The 14,626-nt window shown below is 43.7% G+C and overlaps 2 protein-coding genes across 2 annotated transcripts in view; one reads left to right on the forward strand and one right to left on the reverse strand.

The window, feature by feature from the left end:
* The window catches only part of tmem98 (transmembrane protein 98), a 3,623-nt gene extending 1,903 nt beyond the window's left edge, over positions 1 to 1,720 (forward strand). The window contains exons 4-8 of the mRNA XM_037688735.1: positions 496 to 627; positions 702 to 735; positions 837 to 952; positions 1,030 to 1,089; positions 1,340 to 1,720. Of these exons, the coding sequence (XP_037544663.1) occupies positions 496 to 627; positions 702 to 735; positions 837 to 952; positions 1,030 to 1,089; positions 1,340 to 1,541 (544 nt within the window). The 3' untranslated portion in view covers positions 1,542 to 1,720. The remainder of the gene's footprint in view (positions 1 to 495; positions 628 to 701; positions 736 to 836; positions 953 to 1,029; positions 1,090 to 1,339) is intronic.
* Positions 1,721 to 3,789: 2,069 nt separating this feature from the next.
* On the reverse strand, positions 3,790 to 14,578 carry LOC119421232 (supervillin). Its single transcript, XM_037688609.1, has 19 exons — positions 14,560 to 14,578; positions 14,348 to 14,507; positions 12,771 to 12,937; positions 12,584 to 12,709; positions 12,375 to 12,511; positions 12,109 to 12,256; positions 11,590 to 11,735; positions 11,336 to 11,511; positions 9,306 to 9,438; positions 8,899 to 9,214; positions 8,639 to 8,790; positions 7,627 to 7,729; positions 7,333 to 7,537; positions 7,115 to 7,248; positions 6,879 to 7,034; positions 5,567 to 5,710; positions 5,359 to 5,471; positions 4,226 to 4,381; positions 3,790 to 4,126 (listed from the first exon to the last, which is right to left on the reverse strand). Exons 1-19 carry the CDS (start codon positions 14,576 to 14,578, stop codon positions 4,037 to 4,039), a joined length of 2,781 nt encoding a protein of 926 aa, XP_037544537.1. The 3' UTR covers positions 3,790 to 4,036.
* Between the last annotated feature and the right edge of the window lie 48 nt (positions 14,579 to 14,626).

Consider the following 14,626-nt stretch of genomic DNA (forward strand, 5'->3'; position numbering starts at 1 on the left):
TTAGCAAATGTTTTGCTACTTTTAGCCAGCATTATGTTATTTTAGCTTATCTTTTCTTACCTTTAGCAAATGTTTTGCCACTTTTAGCCAGCATTATGCTATTTTAGCTTATTTTTTCTTACCTTTAGCAAATGTTTTGCCACTTTTAGCTAGCATTTTGCTACTTTTATATAACTTTTTTCTTCTTTTAAACAGCATCATGCTGCTCTGAGTGGCAAAAAGCTAAGAATTAAAAATTTTCTTTCAGCCAGGTCTGTGCCAATTCTGCTAGCCTTTTGCTTCTCTTAGCATTATGATTCATTCAGCTTTCAGCTAGTGCTTTGCTTCTTTTGGCTTTAACAAATCTGTTTAAGCTTCTTCAAAGTTCATCAAACTCCTTCAGCGCTCAACATTCACACAAATTCTTCTTTAACATTTCTGAAAAGTAGCCTCTAACCACTCCACCGCTAAAAGAATTGGTCTTCGGCCACTTTTTCTTCGTCTGTTGTTGCGCAGACCCACGGTGGATCTGATCGGAGCCATGGAGACGCAGAGCGAGCCGTCGGAGCTGGAGCTGGACGACGTGGTCATCACCAACCCTCACATCGAGGCCATCCTGGAGAACGAGGACTGGATAGAGGACGCTTCGTACGTCCAACTCCTAAATCTGATGGTTTCTGCCGTTTTCTTGTCAATTTTAACTTTGCTTTCATCTTCAACAGTGGCTTGGTGTCTCACTGCATCTCGATCCTAAAGGTAACTATTTAGCTTGTGGGGAAACGTGTATTTTATCAATCACTGCAGGGCTGTAATGAGGAACAAACAGTTTAGAAATGACACGGCCATTTCACTTACAGATTTGCCACACTTTGACTGAAAAGCTGGTAGCCATGACAATGGGCTCGGAGGCAAAGGTCAAGGCACCGGCCAGCTTGAGTGACATCATCACGGTGGCCAAGCGCATCAGCCCAAGGTAAGAACTTCTTCACAACTCCTCAGTTTCACCATCGCAGCTCGAACAGACCGATCGACATCCTGTCTTTCTCACAGGGTGGACGACGTGGTCAGGTCCATGTACCCCCCTCTGGATCCAATCCTCCTGGACGCCAGGTAATCACATCTGAAGCGCTTGAGCGCCGTTAATTGGTGTCTGGAGACGAATGGTCACATGACCCTGTTCATCTAAAGTTCTGCGTTTGTTGGTGCCAGAACAGAAACGCTCAAATCCCAACAAATAAACGGGCGCTTATTGGATTTAAAATCCCATTTGGTCTTCTAGAACTTCAGTTCAACCTTTAAAATATTGTGCTTTGATCAAACGAAACGATTATTTTCAGTTTGCTTGTTTTTTACTCCTCAGAGCTACGGCTCTACTCCTCTCAGTCAGCCACCTGGTGCTGGTCACCCGCAACGCCTGCCACATGTCGGGCAGCATGGACTGGATCGACCAGTCGCTCCACGCCGCCGAGGATCACATGGTGGTTTTACGCGAGGCAGCGATGGCTTCAGAACCGGAACGAAACCTTCTCGGATTCGATGCGCAAAGAGAGCAGTCCATCTAAACCACTGGAACCACCGCGGCAGCACAAATAAAAAAAAAATCAATCTGTTCTCGGCAGATTACGTTGAAAAGACATGAAATCCAGAATAATTACTACTGTCCTTCCTTTATACCTGTGCAGCATTACAGAAAACACCTGAAGTGCCTTCATCCAGCGGTGGGCCTTAAATCCAGACTCAGCCCTGCAGAGTCACATGAAGCCTTAATCTGCTAATCCACAGGAGAATAACGTCCATTAGCCAGAGGAGCTGAAGGGGCTCGACACCGCAGACCTTTGTCACGACAGGCTTGACTTGTTCAGGACACGAGGGTCACCGTGACATCTGGTCTGGACGTAACGAAGGATTAAAAACCATCCCTCAGAAACTCTGGTGCTGGTAGAAACCAGTTCTTTCAGCCGTTTTAGCCTCAAAGTATTTTATAAAACGTCAGTTTTTATTTCACGTTTATTATTTTGTGTGAATTTAATTTTTTTTTGCTATGCTAATCTGCTTAAATTTATCACTTGTACTACGTAGTGTCAATTAGCAGTGTTGCTAAATATTAGCTTGCTAGCACAGCTAATAGGAAAAGTTCAACGTGTTTTTGTTTTTTTTAAACTCATGCCACTGTCCTCTATTGTCCTGTAAGTTTAAAAACAAAGACAACAACAACATTTTCTGTGATTGTTTTTTTTTTTATGCTACAACAAAAGACGTGAACATATTAACCTAATAGCACCGGCGTTAAACAATTGAGTGGTTAACCTTTGATGGTTTTGTCTGCGTTGGACGTTTGGAGCAGCGTGTTGATTGAGATGAAGCAGAGTTTTAGCGCGTTGCTTTGGGCCAGAGGGACGTTACTGGAGCATGTCTACCTGCTCCTTCATGCGTGGCTAACGGTGAATCCCCACGGAGCCCCAATAAAGCCCAACAGTGGCCTCCGCCACACACACGCCTCGAAGCGACACGAGTGTGCAGAATACAAACACAGGTCAGTGACGACCATAAAGAACTAGAGAAATTTAATTTCCTGAGAAAATGCAGTGAATGCTTATTGCTGAAAAACAGCTGAAATAAGCTTTAAAAAATGCTGAAATGGAAGAACAAGCCCAAGTTAACAGAATAAAGCAGTAAGAACACGTATTTGCTTAAATTAGGTTTAAATAAGCAGAAATGGGCTTAAAAAGGGCTGAAATTAGAAAAACGTAGCTGAAAAGGCAGAAAGAAGCTGAAACTACCAGAATGAAATGGAACAAGCTGAAATGAGCTAAAAAAAATGGATTTAGCTGAAAAAGCTAAATTTAGCACAAAATAGCTAATCAGTAACAGAAATAGCTGAAATAGCTCAATTTAAATTAGCAGAATGAAGTTAATTAGGCTGAGCGTAGCAAAAATTACCACAAAAAAAATTATATTTATCTGAAAACGGCTGAAATTGGTTAAAAAGTTAGCTGAAAGGGTAGAACAAGCTTAAATAAACAGAAAAAAAAGCCAAACACGTTTGCTGAAAGAAGCAGAGATGACAAAACAGGTGGAAATTATCTGAAATTAGCAAAATACATCTGAAAAGTAGCTTAAAAAGCAGAAAGAAGCTTAAATTACTAAAAGTGGAGCGAACACGTTTTTGCTGATAAAAGTTTAAATGAATGCAAAAAATGTGGAATTAGCTGAAAATATTAAAACTAGCATAAAACAGCTAAATAGTAGCTGAAAAAGCTGAAACTTGCAGAAATCAGCTGAAAGGAGCATAACAAGCTAAATTGGCAGAAATAAGTTAGAAGAAGCACAAAAATGTAGTTGGCAGAAAAAATCTGAAAGGTGCACAAAACAGCTGAATTTAGCTGAAAATGTTTTAAATTTGCAGGATGAAGCTGAAAGAAGCTGAACCAGAACAAAATGTGAAAGGAGCAGTAAAAGGTTGTAAAGAGATCTAAAGGATGGAAAATGAGCTCAATTCATTTTCTATGAGGAAAAAAAGTGACAGAAAAGGCTAAATATTTCAAAAAGCTAAAATTGCATCAATACCAAAAGTCATAGCAGGATTGTCCTGAAAGAGCCGAACGTTTTGATTTATGATTTGTTGAGATAGCACAAAACCTGTGGAACGAGAAGATGCTGAAAACGTGCAGAAGAAAACTGGATGACAGAGTGAGTGCTTCATAAACACAGATTTTTACTTTAGCTGAGCAAAAACAGCCGATCTTTCAGTAAACAGGAGTTTTTTGTGCCTGTTTTCTCTCAACGTGGCCATTAAAAAAAAAAAACTAGTTTCCCTCGTTACTAAACAGTTTATTACCGATGTTGTACAATGTTCTCATAGGAACCGAACGACCGAAGGCTACAGTGAAATCCAGAGAAAAGCTCACGCACTACTTTGACATAAATAAAGTGATTTTGTTTCCTCTCCTTTTTCTCGCGTCGTGCGTGAGCAGTCTTTTGTGCAACATCCCTGCGTCACCTTCCTTCCACGGTAAAAGCAGAAGTCCCAGTTTTTGAACCGTTCAGCTTCCACGTCTTAACATGACAACCCTTTGCTTTTCTTCTGATCCGTCTGTTTCCAGCTCGGGAGGGAGGTGTACTCGGCCCTCTTCACTTCTAAAACGGTCTGAAACCAGAAAACAATAATCCCAGTTAGTCAAACTGTGTTCTGGTGAACACTGCAGCCTGTTGGTGGAAACACGTCACTGCTGCTCCTCCAGCTCACCTGGAAGTCCTGGTCGGACAGGTAGACCTCCAGGTGCCGGGGGTCCACTCCTTCAGGTAAGGGGCTCCGCAGCAGCTCTTCTAGAGGGTACTGGGTCTTCATGAGCCGGGCCAGGGCGTCTTGCACCAGGATCAGATTCACTTGCCCCGGAGCGCCCTTTTCCAGTGAAACCACAACAACCAGTCATTAAATAAGTCCCTGGGATTAATTCACAAAATGTTCTTGTTTGTGTCGCCTGCACAACTTTTGTTGGCAGCGTTCCAGTTTTACAGCAGTTACAGGAGACTTGGATTATTTAGGGAGTTTACACGTTTTTATTGGAGGGAGAGGTGGCGCAGAGGTTAGAGAAGGTGGGCCTGTGATCGGAAGATTGCTGGTTCAACTCCCGGTAACGACAACATCAAAATGTGGGTGGGATAGGTGCAGCACCTACACCTGCCTCCACCCTCACTTGCCCCACTCTGTGCCCTTGAGCAAGGCCCTTAATTCCCAACCATCTGCTCCGCCGAGGGCCCTAGTAGCAGCTCACATCCTCAACACATCCTTGACAGAGAAGAGGAGTGAAGGAAGCCATGTTTGTGAAGAGGAAAACTGGAAATGTTCCACAGTCGGGAACTAACAAAAATTAAGAGATTAACCTGAAATTTAAAATTGTGAAGGTCGGCCCTGAACAAGGATGTTAAATACAGCTGGGGGAAACTATCCGAGCATAATCTCGACTGAAACAAACTTTTCACGGCCGCACCATAAAATAAGAAACGACCCGACCACAGAGAAGTGGAGTTGGACAATTTCAGGTCTAATTTTTACACTTTTTATAAACAGCTTGATTTGTCTTCTTCTCATTTGTTGTTGTTTTTTTTAAACTTTTTGATTGTTTTTGTCTGTTTTAGTTGCACTTTATTTAATGTAAAACACTTTTATTGAAGTCTTGCTCACATTTAACAGGATTTTAATGGTCTGGTCGCCGCTGATTTGTTTCTAGTTATTCCGTTCGGTTTTCGCCTGCAGCTGCAAATTGTTCATTTCAAACCGCTTTTGTTTTTTCCTCAGCTCTTTTGTGCAGCAGGACTCGTACGCTACAAGGTGTCTAACCTGCAGTCTGTCTGGAAGAACTAATTGTGTGTTTGGACCTGTGTGGGAGGCGCGAGGCTCCTCTCCCAGCGGGGGAAAACATTAGTGAAGGTCAGAGGTTCTGACCCCTCCAGGATGAGGTAGGCCTGCGGGGGCCTTCTCGGGTTGATTTCTGTTGGACAGAAAATGGCACATTTTTAAACTCGGCTGCAGTTTATTTAAAACGGTAAGTTTCCAGTAAAAAAAAAAAACTCGGATCCTCCTGACCTTTGCAGTACTGCAGCGCCGTCTGCATGGCGCACCTCCTCTCGTTAAGCCAGAGGCTCCGGGCCGAGGCCGAGCTCTCGGCTTGCTCCGGTCGACCTCGCTGCCACAGGTACACCTCTAATCGGTTGTCGAGCAGGAACAAGGCTGGAGATGAAAATTAGACGACTCATCTCACAGTCGAACAATGTTTTAGTGTGTGTGTGCACGGGTCTTCCAGAGTTCGTCTCATGAACCACTGGGCAGATTTTAGTGCAGCGCCACAGAAAGTAGTGTCTAAAGCACCGTCTCAAGATGGCTGCCACAACTTCTCGACATCGTTGGAGACAAAAATGATCGTAACTCTGTGAATCACACAAATATGGACGTAAGATTTGATGTGGCAGCTGAGAGACAGACAGAGCAGCCAGTCTGAGGCCCCGTTTACACGACACCAGCCCTCGTTCTCTCCGAAACTGAAGGTTTCTAAAGGTTCCTAAAGGTCCGTCATAGAATCCAGATCTCAGAGTGGAGATTTATGGGGGAACCCCAGCACGGAGGTGCGAAATGCTCCGTAAGTGTCAAGTCGCACATGACACAACAGGCGGCTGCAGTCAACAACAGTTATAACAAACGGCAGAGAGCAGCGTAACTAATAAAATCCAGGGTCCAAAGAGACGTTGGTGGGTTCACCAGTTTGGACGCAACCGTCATGCAGACGCTGCATGCACGATGAATGCGGCTGAGCCCAGCGTCAGGGTTGCCAGGTAAATTTAAAATGTCTTATTTACCCCCTCCTTTTCTGTGCACGTGTTCAACAAACACAACACACACCTCATCTTAGAATATCTTTACTCAGCACATATGTCAAATACTATCATTTTAAAACCACAGTACTATAGTTCATAATTTCTTATCTGGCAACCCGACTGACATGGAAACGTTTTGTGTAAACCTGCTCATTTTTTGTTAAATATTGAAAAAACACTAACGTTTCCAGAGGTTGTTCTCGTGTAAACGGGATCTTAGATCACTTTGACTTGGTCATTTTAAAAAGAGCTGCATGATGAAAAAGTGTGCACATTTTTCAAAAGGCAACAATTTAGCCGAGACATTTCCCACCATCTGAAGTGTTTATGATTTAAATGCAAAGTCTCCACATGGTAAAACAAACATTTGTGTGTTTTAAATCACTATTTTTATTGTTTTGGTTTTAGTGAATTAGAAACGTTTTCATTGTTTGGCTTTAAAAAATAATTTTATGACCCTAAAGTTTTGACAAAAAAAACAAAAACAAAACATGTTTATTTTGCTTGTTTTATGCTTTTTTTATTACCTGGCTGTGGTTCGGAGTACAGAGCCTCCTGGATGAAGGGCATCGCCATCACGAGTCCCGGCAGTCGGGTCGGACTCCGGAGCTCTTTGGCCTGAAATTTACCCGAGGAGGCACTCAGGTGGAAAAGGCGAGGAGTGAAGTTATACTTCCCTGGATCTGTTGTAGATCACAAACATGTATAAAATGTATTTTGAGCACAAATGAGGGACAAAAGCAAACAGTGGGTGAGGTCGTACCTTGCAGCATGCAGTCGTAGGCCTTCCTGTCCATCTGCCCCAACGCTGCCCAGAACTCTGCAGGCTCTGAACCTTCATCCACTGCGTGAGTCTTCACAGGACTGGTTTTACTGAGACCCAGCTCTGGTGGGCACCTAACGCACACACAGCACGAACAAAAAGCTGCAAACACACGCTGCACTTCATCCTGAGAACAACAAAAAGCGTTTCAGACTTACATCTGAGTCAGGCGCTGCACCGCCAGCTTGCTGACTTCTCTGGTGCTGCTGTGAGCTTTGCAGCCAGTCCAGAGGAACAGCACCCCCTGCTGGCTGTTCAGCAGGACTACAGAGCCCCTGGACCGCAAACCTGCACAGCAGCAGTCCACCTCCAGCAGCAGACCCTCCTCCGGCAGCTCGCCTCGCACGCAAAACAGTCTCCAGCCTGACGTGAGAAACGAAACAAATTAGACGGGAAGTAAAATCAGCTGGAACAAGAAACGCTGGAAGCTTCCATAAAACTCGTTTCAGCACCTGCGCTGGTGGAAGCGTGCTCTCGCTTCCCCTTGTGCACGACCAGGCCGCCCTGGAACAGCTGCAGGAAACAGGGGGGTTCTTCTCCCTGAGGGACGACCACCTACAACAACAATTTACTGTAAGTCCTGCAGCAACGAACCACCGGCTTCTGCAACAACTCCAAAAAGTCGTGATGTCGTGTGAAATGTAAAAAAATAAATTAAAAAAGCAACGATTTGCAAAGCTCATAATCCCACAATTTATTCCAGATTAAACACAAAACTATATCAAATGTGTCATTGATTAAAAAATAAAGACTTACACCAGTCCTGCCTCGTCTTTGTTCGATTCAAGTATTTGATGTTCTAAAATATTTTCTGTATTGACGCTGCCTGTCCAGGTATAAACTGCCCATGCACCCCCATAACGTCAGAGAGGCAGGCCTTTGAACCGCGCCCTGATAACAGGCCGGATGATCTCGTTCCTCTTTAGTTTGGAAGTATTTATGGTTTTCAAAAACAATCTGAAATCTGGATCTGACTCGTTTTAAACGCTGGTCCAGAGAAGACGGCCATGTTTCTGGACTGTGTTTGCCTGATAGAGCTTTAAGCAGATTTACGGATGGCACAGTGAACTGTGTTTACAGACAATGATCTGTGGAAGTGTTCCTGAGCCCAGAACAGAACCAGACCTGTTTTAATGCAGGGCTCGAATGTCTCGAACATCTGAATTCATTTTCTTTCTCGTCTTTTGAGTTCAGATTCCTCCAAAGTCTTGAAATCTTTTGAAAACATCATGAAGGATATTCAAAGTCTTCCTAGTTTTCTGTTAAGGAACATTATTCTGGGATTGTTCCACTAGTTTAAGAGATATTTTGTAGACTGGTGAACCTCTGCCCGTTTTTACTTCTTCTTCATACCTACACTTCTTAAAGAACTTTTGCCCATTAACCAACTTATCGTCACAAAACGCTCCCCCAGTCCAGCTGCGTCCAGCAAAGGTTCAGTTCCTTTGTGTTGTGATCGTGCACCTGAGAGTCTTCATGGTTGTTCGACCCGATGGAGAGGAACGCTGCGGTGTCCCGTCCGCTGACGCTCGAGCGCCGGCCTTGCCACAAAAAGAAGACCGAGTTCTCCTTCGATCCAGAAACGCCGTCGCACTCATCTGGGAGCTTTCCGTTTTCTGGAACAGATTTTTTTAAAAGTGACTCGGGAGGTTTTTGTCCAAATTAGATTAAAAAAAAAAAAAAGACCTGAGAAAGGTTCTCTTTCGTTCTCTGCGTTTACCGACCAACAGCGTCGAAGCTGTAGGTCCAGCGGATCACGTAGGAGTCTCCTTCGTGAAGCTGGCTGCAGCTCTCCACGAGGACTTCGCAGTCGTCGAACTCCTGGACGTGCCACGTGTCCACAGCGACCGTTCTCAGCTCCATCTGTTGTCCTTCCTCCAACGTGAGGACACCTCGACCTCTCTGGACGTTGACGCCTGCCAGCACCGTACCAACTGGACTTTTTGTCTCCGACTGGCCCGACGCCAACGCTTTAGCGTCGCAGGGACTCAGGAGGTCTGACGATGGAGACTCAGGCTGAAGTGGACGTGAAGGCGTCGACTGAAAGGAGCGACAGGAAATTCGATTTGTCATTTTTGGTTCAAGCCGACGACGGTTTTAGCTGCAGAGAGCGGATGACGGAGAGATCAACCTGCATCTCATCCTGTTCTTCAAGGGCTCCATTTCTGCACGTCCAGTCCTGGAACTTCTCCCTGAACAGAACAGTCTCGTTGGACTGCGAGACGACACCGAGCAGAGCCCAGCTGGGGCGGCCCTCGCCCCTCCTGAGGACAGACAATCAATCAGCCTGACGGTTAACATGACGTACGCCTGAAACGCAAAACCCACTCAGAAAACAACGATTCAGCCACACGTTTGATTTTGTTTGCATTTTTTTTAAACTGCCTGAAAAGTCCTGAAAAAAAAATCTGTTTTAAATTGTCAGAATTTGAAATGCTCTTTAAACTAAATCATTTTTAATGTTCCTTTGGGGAAAATGCAATAAAGTAATTTTATAAAAGCAGTTTTTTAGTTGTGTATTTATTAAATACGCATTTCATTCAGTTAACTTTCCCTCCACTTTTTATTTTTTATTAGCTCACTATGAGCTACTTTTGATGGATGGATGTGGCTGCAGGTCTGAGCCCGGTCTCTCATTTTATCTGACAAAACTGATTTAGTTTGGACGTAAAGAGTAAAAACTAACTTGTGCACGAGTAAGAACAAAATAGTAGATCCACACCTGGCTGGTCAGGTCTACTGGATCACGCAGGTAGGGGGTGCAGGTGTAGTGGTTATAAAACTGTTTCAGTTAAAAAAGGACAGAAAAAAACATTAAGAAAAATAATATTGTTTTGTATTATTTGGATAAAATTGTCTTTGATTCATGGGAATATGTGGGAAATGTAAATAAATAAATAAAAAACATAATCCATTCCTCAGTTGAAGTAAAATTCATGGGAGTAAGATGCACTGTGATTGCTGATCTAACGATCTGTGATCGATTTTTCTGGTCTTGCAGTTCAAAGGTCACAGAATGATGCAGTAGAATAATACGATTTAAATGCATTTTCTTTAATGTTACTTTTCTGACTACAATTGTTTATAGACTTTAGAGAGCGGTACCGTTACAAAGTTTATGTTTTTGAGTGTTTATTTACCGATCGTGTCTCGATTAGTTATGTCTGAACTAACAGGTGAAACGTGTTGCGCCTGTTACAACACTGGAGGTGACAGAAGTAACTTTTCCCCTTTACAACAGGGTCTTTGCAAAACTATGGACTAAATTTATTATTTGTTTTTACGTATGAAAAATTGGTCTGGAAGTATTAAGGAGTTTTTTTTTTTTTTTCTCGTTTTGAAAATTGCCATGAAATAATTAAAATTTAAAATGTTTATGTACGTTTTTTGTAAAACGAAAAGCTCCTAGGGAGCTAACTTTTAAAAACATCATTCAAATTTGATTTATTTCAGGATATAAAACATTAATATAATAAAATATTAATAGTATTTCTAAACAGTTGCTGGTGGATTTCCCCCCCGAGGAACATTTCTCGTCATAACAACTTGAGGGCTCCCAAAACACAAAATCCTGTTTTCAACTAATCAGTAAAGTTGATTAAACCAGGAATAAAACAAAAAATAATGACGTGAATTATCTATTTATATAAAACATGAATAATCTTTTAGATCTGTTGATAAATCTGTGCAACCTTAAATGAAACCAAGTGTTCGTAAAAAACGTTTTACTTTTTCTGTCCGATAGGTCAGTTTTTCCTAAAATGCTCTCAGCTGTTGCCAAGATTTTAACGAAACTCTCAGAAAGTAATCTTTGGACTGACGTGAACAGCTGATTAAAATTCACGAGTCGACCACGTTCAAAATGGCCACCGCAGACAACTGACCTTAGAAAACACAAAGATGGAAATAATGAGCCGTTGTTACAGCTACTGCGCTAACGTGTGGTACAAGCTAACGCTAACAGACTGAACATCGTGTTAAAGGTTTGACCAAACTGTAATCTTACTTTTAAAGGTGGAGGGCGAGTCATAAAATAAATGTTTCACGTTTTAGCTAGTTCAGTGTTTAAAGTTGCTGCTTGTATGTAGAGGGTCGTACGGTGTGGTGAGAATAAACTGAGGTATGTGGAAGCTGTTTTCGCTGCCTGCAGGCTGGACGCACAGCTGAACGCCGGGGTTACTCTGGGTGGGGTTGAGCGGGTTGACTCCACAGTTGCTGTAGTCGTATGCGCCGACCCACAGCTGCTGCGTCAGCCGCAGCGCGACGCTCCTCCTCTCGGGGCAAACGTCCCGTCCGTGCCACAGGTACACCTCGCTGCCGAAATCGAACACCAGCACCTGGAAGCACAAACACGGTGACGGCGAGGGCGCGGAAGCATCGCCAGAACCGATCCGGAGCTGAAGTGGGACTCTGACCTCGGTGGAGCCCAGCAGGGCGGTGCTGGGGGTGGAGGCCCAGGCCTGTTCGTGCGGTACCAGTCGGTTCTCCACCAGCCGGTACACGCAGTTGGACTCCACCACTCCCAGTTCAAACAGCTCGTCCTCCTCCGCAGCTCCAGCTCCTGCGGGGCGAACGAAACAATCGAAACAGCTGAAGCTGGCTACGAACTTTAGTTTTCTTCGTGCGAACGTTGATTCAACGTTCACTTCTGCTCATTTTGTGCCGTTTTAGCTGTTCATTTATCAAAACGTTCGGCTGCTAGGACTTTTTAACTTTACAATTTAAAAAAAAAAACATTGTTCTCTTTGAAATCTGCTTCAGCGCACATGCCGTTTGTCTTCTAATGCTAATTTTAGCTACTATTCTGCCACTTTCAACGCTACTTTAAGCTGCTGTGTGATCCTTTCGGTTTCAGCTTCTACAACGTTTACGCTGCCGACGAAACGTTACGAGCCGCCCTCGTGTGCTGGTGAACCCTCATTGTGACCTCTGACCTCGGTACGGTTTCCTCCCTCCCAGAAGGCTCCAGAAGTCCTCCGCTGCACCGCTGTCAGAGCTCGGCCCCTCCTGCAGGTGAACGACTCCGGGGGCCAAACAGCCGAGATCTTTCTGGGTCTGGATGGTCGACGCCACTTCAAAGGCCTGAACGAAAATAAATGAAATAAAAGTTTGTAATTCCACCAAGAAGCAAACTACAAATCCTGTAGTTTTATCTGAGATTTCGTGATTAGGAATAAAAAGCCCGAGCCCTCGGCGGTACCTTGGCCGTCTCCTGCTCGTTGGCGAACTCTCCGCTCCACAGGACGCAGCGCTCCGCGGTGACCAGCAGGAAGCAGTCTCCGCTGCTCAACGACCGCGCCGAGGGCTCGACCAGACGAACCTGGACGCGCCGCCTACCTGTCGACGCCCAACACCGACGTTAAAACGCACGCCGACGCGTCAGAACCCGGGCGTTTAATCGTTCCTGACCTTTGACGTGAATCAGCATCAGGGCGCGGAAGGGGGGGTAGGACTCCGCTGTGTCCGCATCTGAAGAAGACACGGCGTCTTTCGATGGGACAGGATGTGAATCCGGTGAAGAGGAGTTATTACACTCTGCGAAGAAGAACACGGGGTGAGGCGGCTGAACGACAGCAAGGAAACGTGCTGGACTGACTTCTCTCTTCTTGGCTCCTCTCCTCGGCAGCTGTGCTGACCCCGTCCCCCATGTAGTCCTGCATGATGTCCTCTCTGGCTGCCAGAGCCCTCAGGGGGTTTCTGGAGCCCTGAGTCCGACGGGACGGGCGAACCGCTCGCCTGTGCTCTGCCACAGCTGAGCTGAGGCTGCAAACGAACACACGAGGAACAAAAACAGAATGAAATGTTCTGAGAATAAAGTTTAAAAAAACGTGCTGGAAAACATTAAAGTTTTCTCTATTATTTATTAAAACTTTATCTAAAGTTAAATTTAGACAAATGTTACTGTTTAACATGAACCCAGAGGATTTTTAGGTTATATAAAAGTGACCAGCAGAGGGCGCTGTTGCTGGAGAAACTATATTTAAACCATGAATCCCTAATGGTGATATAAAATACATTTACTAAAGTATTTCACATTAGTACTTTAGTTTATTTGGTTTTGAGTTTCTCTACAATTTTACTCTTCAGCGCTGATGTTAAAATGCAATTTTTGAAACAAACTGGGAAATATGTCAATAAAACTCAAAAAGGATTTAGAAAATGTGAAATTTATTCAAGTGAAGTTTCTTTGTTGTTTTCAAAAGCAGTTTTTAAACATATTTTCAAACATTTGAAATAATAATTAGGATAAAATCAAATAAAATCCATGATAAAAAATAAATATTACAGCCCAAACATCGGCTTTATTCCCGTTTTAATCGCCCAAATTATTAATCTAACCATATTACTTTTATAGTAATGTGATAGTTTTCAGGTTACAGAAGATTTTTTTTTTTGCGTTGAAAACTGCTACAACTTTAAATTTAATTCCTAAGTGACTAGAATTTATTTGGAGCAGAGGTTAAAGAAGATGGGCTTGTGATAGGAAAGTTGCAGGTTCAACTCCCGGTACCGTCAACATCAAAAATGTGGGTAGAAACGTTAAACACCCACACCTGCCGACACCCCCTGAGCAAGGCCCTTAATTAACCCCCATCTGCTCCTGAACAGGTCTCTCTTGAAAATGAGTTCTCGTGGCTCAATGAGACTACCTGGATAAATAAAGGATAAATGAAAATAAATTAATTAATTTAAAAAATATATATATAGATATTTGTACTTAAAAAAAAAATAATTTCAGTTTCACTTCAACCAAATCTACACCAAATAATAAAACGATTAAAAACCTATATTTGTATTTTCTTTTGTCTGTCAAATTAAACTTGTTTGATTTCTTTGCATCAGGAAACGTTAAGATCTTTAGATTCCATGCGTGGTTAAATACACAGAACTTTTTAAATTTATAAATAAAATGTAACCAACGTGTTTTACTCTCCACGTGTGATGGGCGTAAACGTTTTGAAGGCTGTAACAAACAGCCCGGGCTTCTCAGATTTACAGTTATTTCACTTTTGCTTATGCTGAAGAGACGTTTTAGTCTCGGGTCGTTGATGCACGTCGTGTTATTTTACAGCGCGTGGAGGAAAAACTATGAACAAACGTTTCCTGTGGGTTAGCATTTCTAAATGAACACAAAGTGACGCGAATGAAGCTGCCGCCCGTCTTCATGCTCACATGGGAGTGCTGTTCTGGCAGAGGACTCCCAGGTCCTGCTGGCTCTCCGAGGCGGCCCCCCGGCTGCAGGAGGTGGGGGCGCAGGTGGGGGACAGGCAACCTCCATCTGCGTTCGACTCGTCAGCAGGCGTCTCCTCCTGAGCAGCCTCGATGCGAGGAGCTGATTAAAATAATAATAATTGCATGACAAACATTTGATTATCTGACATCACCAGCGTGAAGACAAACCATCGGTTCTGCTCAGACCTTCATCCACGCAGACCGGAGCGTCGGTTCTGC

Source organism: Nematolebias whitei, chromosome 15 (assembly GCF_014905685.2).
Source record: "Nematolebias whitei isolate Nwh7 chromosome 15, NemWhi1, whole genome shotgun sequence".
In the NCBI taxonomy this organism is placed as follows: Eukaryota; Metazoa; Chordata; class Actinopteri; order Cyprinodontiformes; family Rivulidae; genus Nematolebias; species Nematolebias whitei.

Excerpts from the sequence above, each read along its gene's own strand:
- LOC119421232 (XM_037688609.1), bottom strand. Across the intron at positions 12,938-14,347 it reads TGCCAGAACAGCACTCCCAT|CCTCAGCTCAGCTGTGGCAG; the intron begins GTGAGCATGAAG and ends GTTCGTTTGCAG. Across the intron at positions 7,035-7,114 it reads CTACGACTGCATGCTGCAAG|ATCCAGGGAAGTATAACTTC; the intron begins GTACGACCTCAC and ends GATCTACAACAG.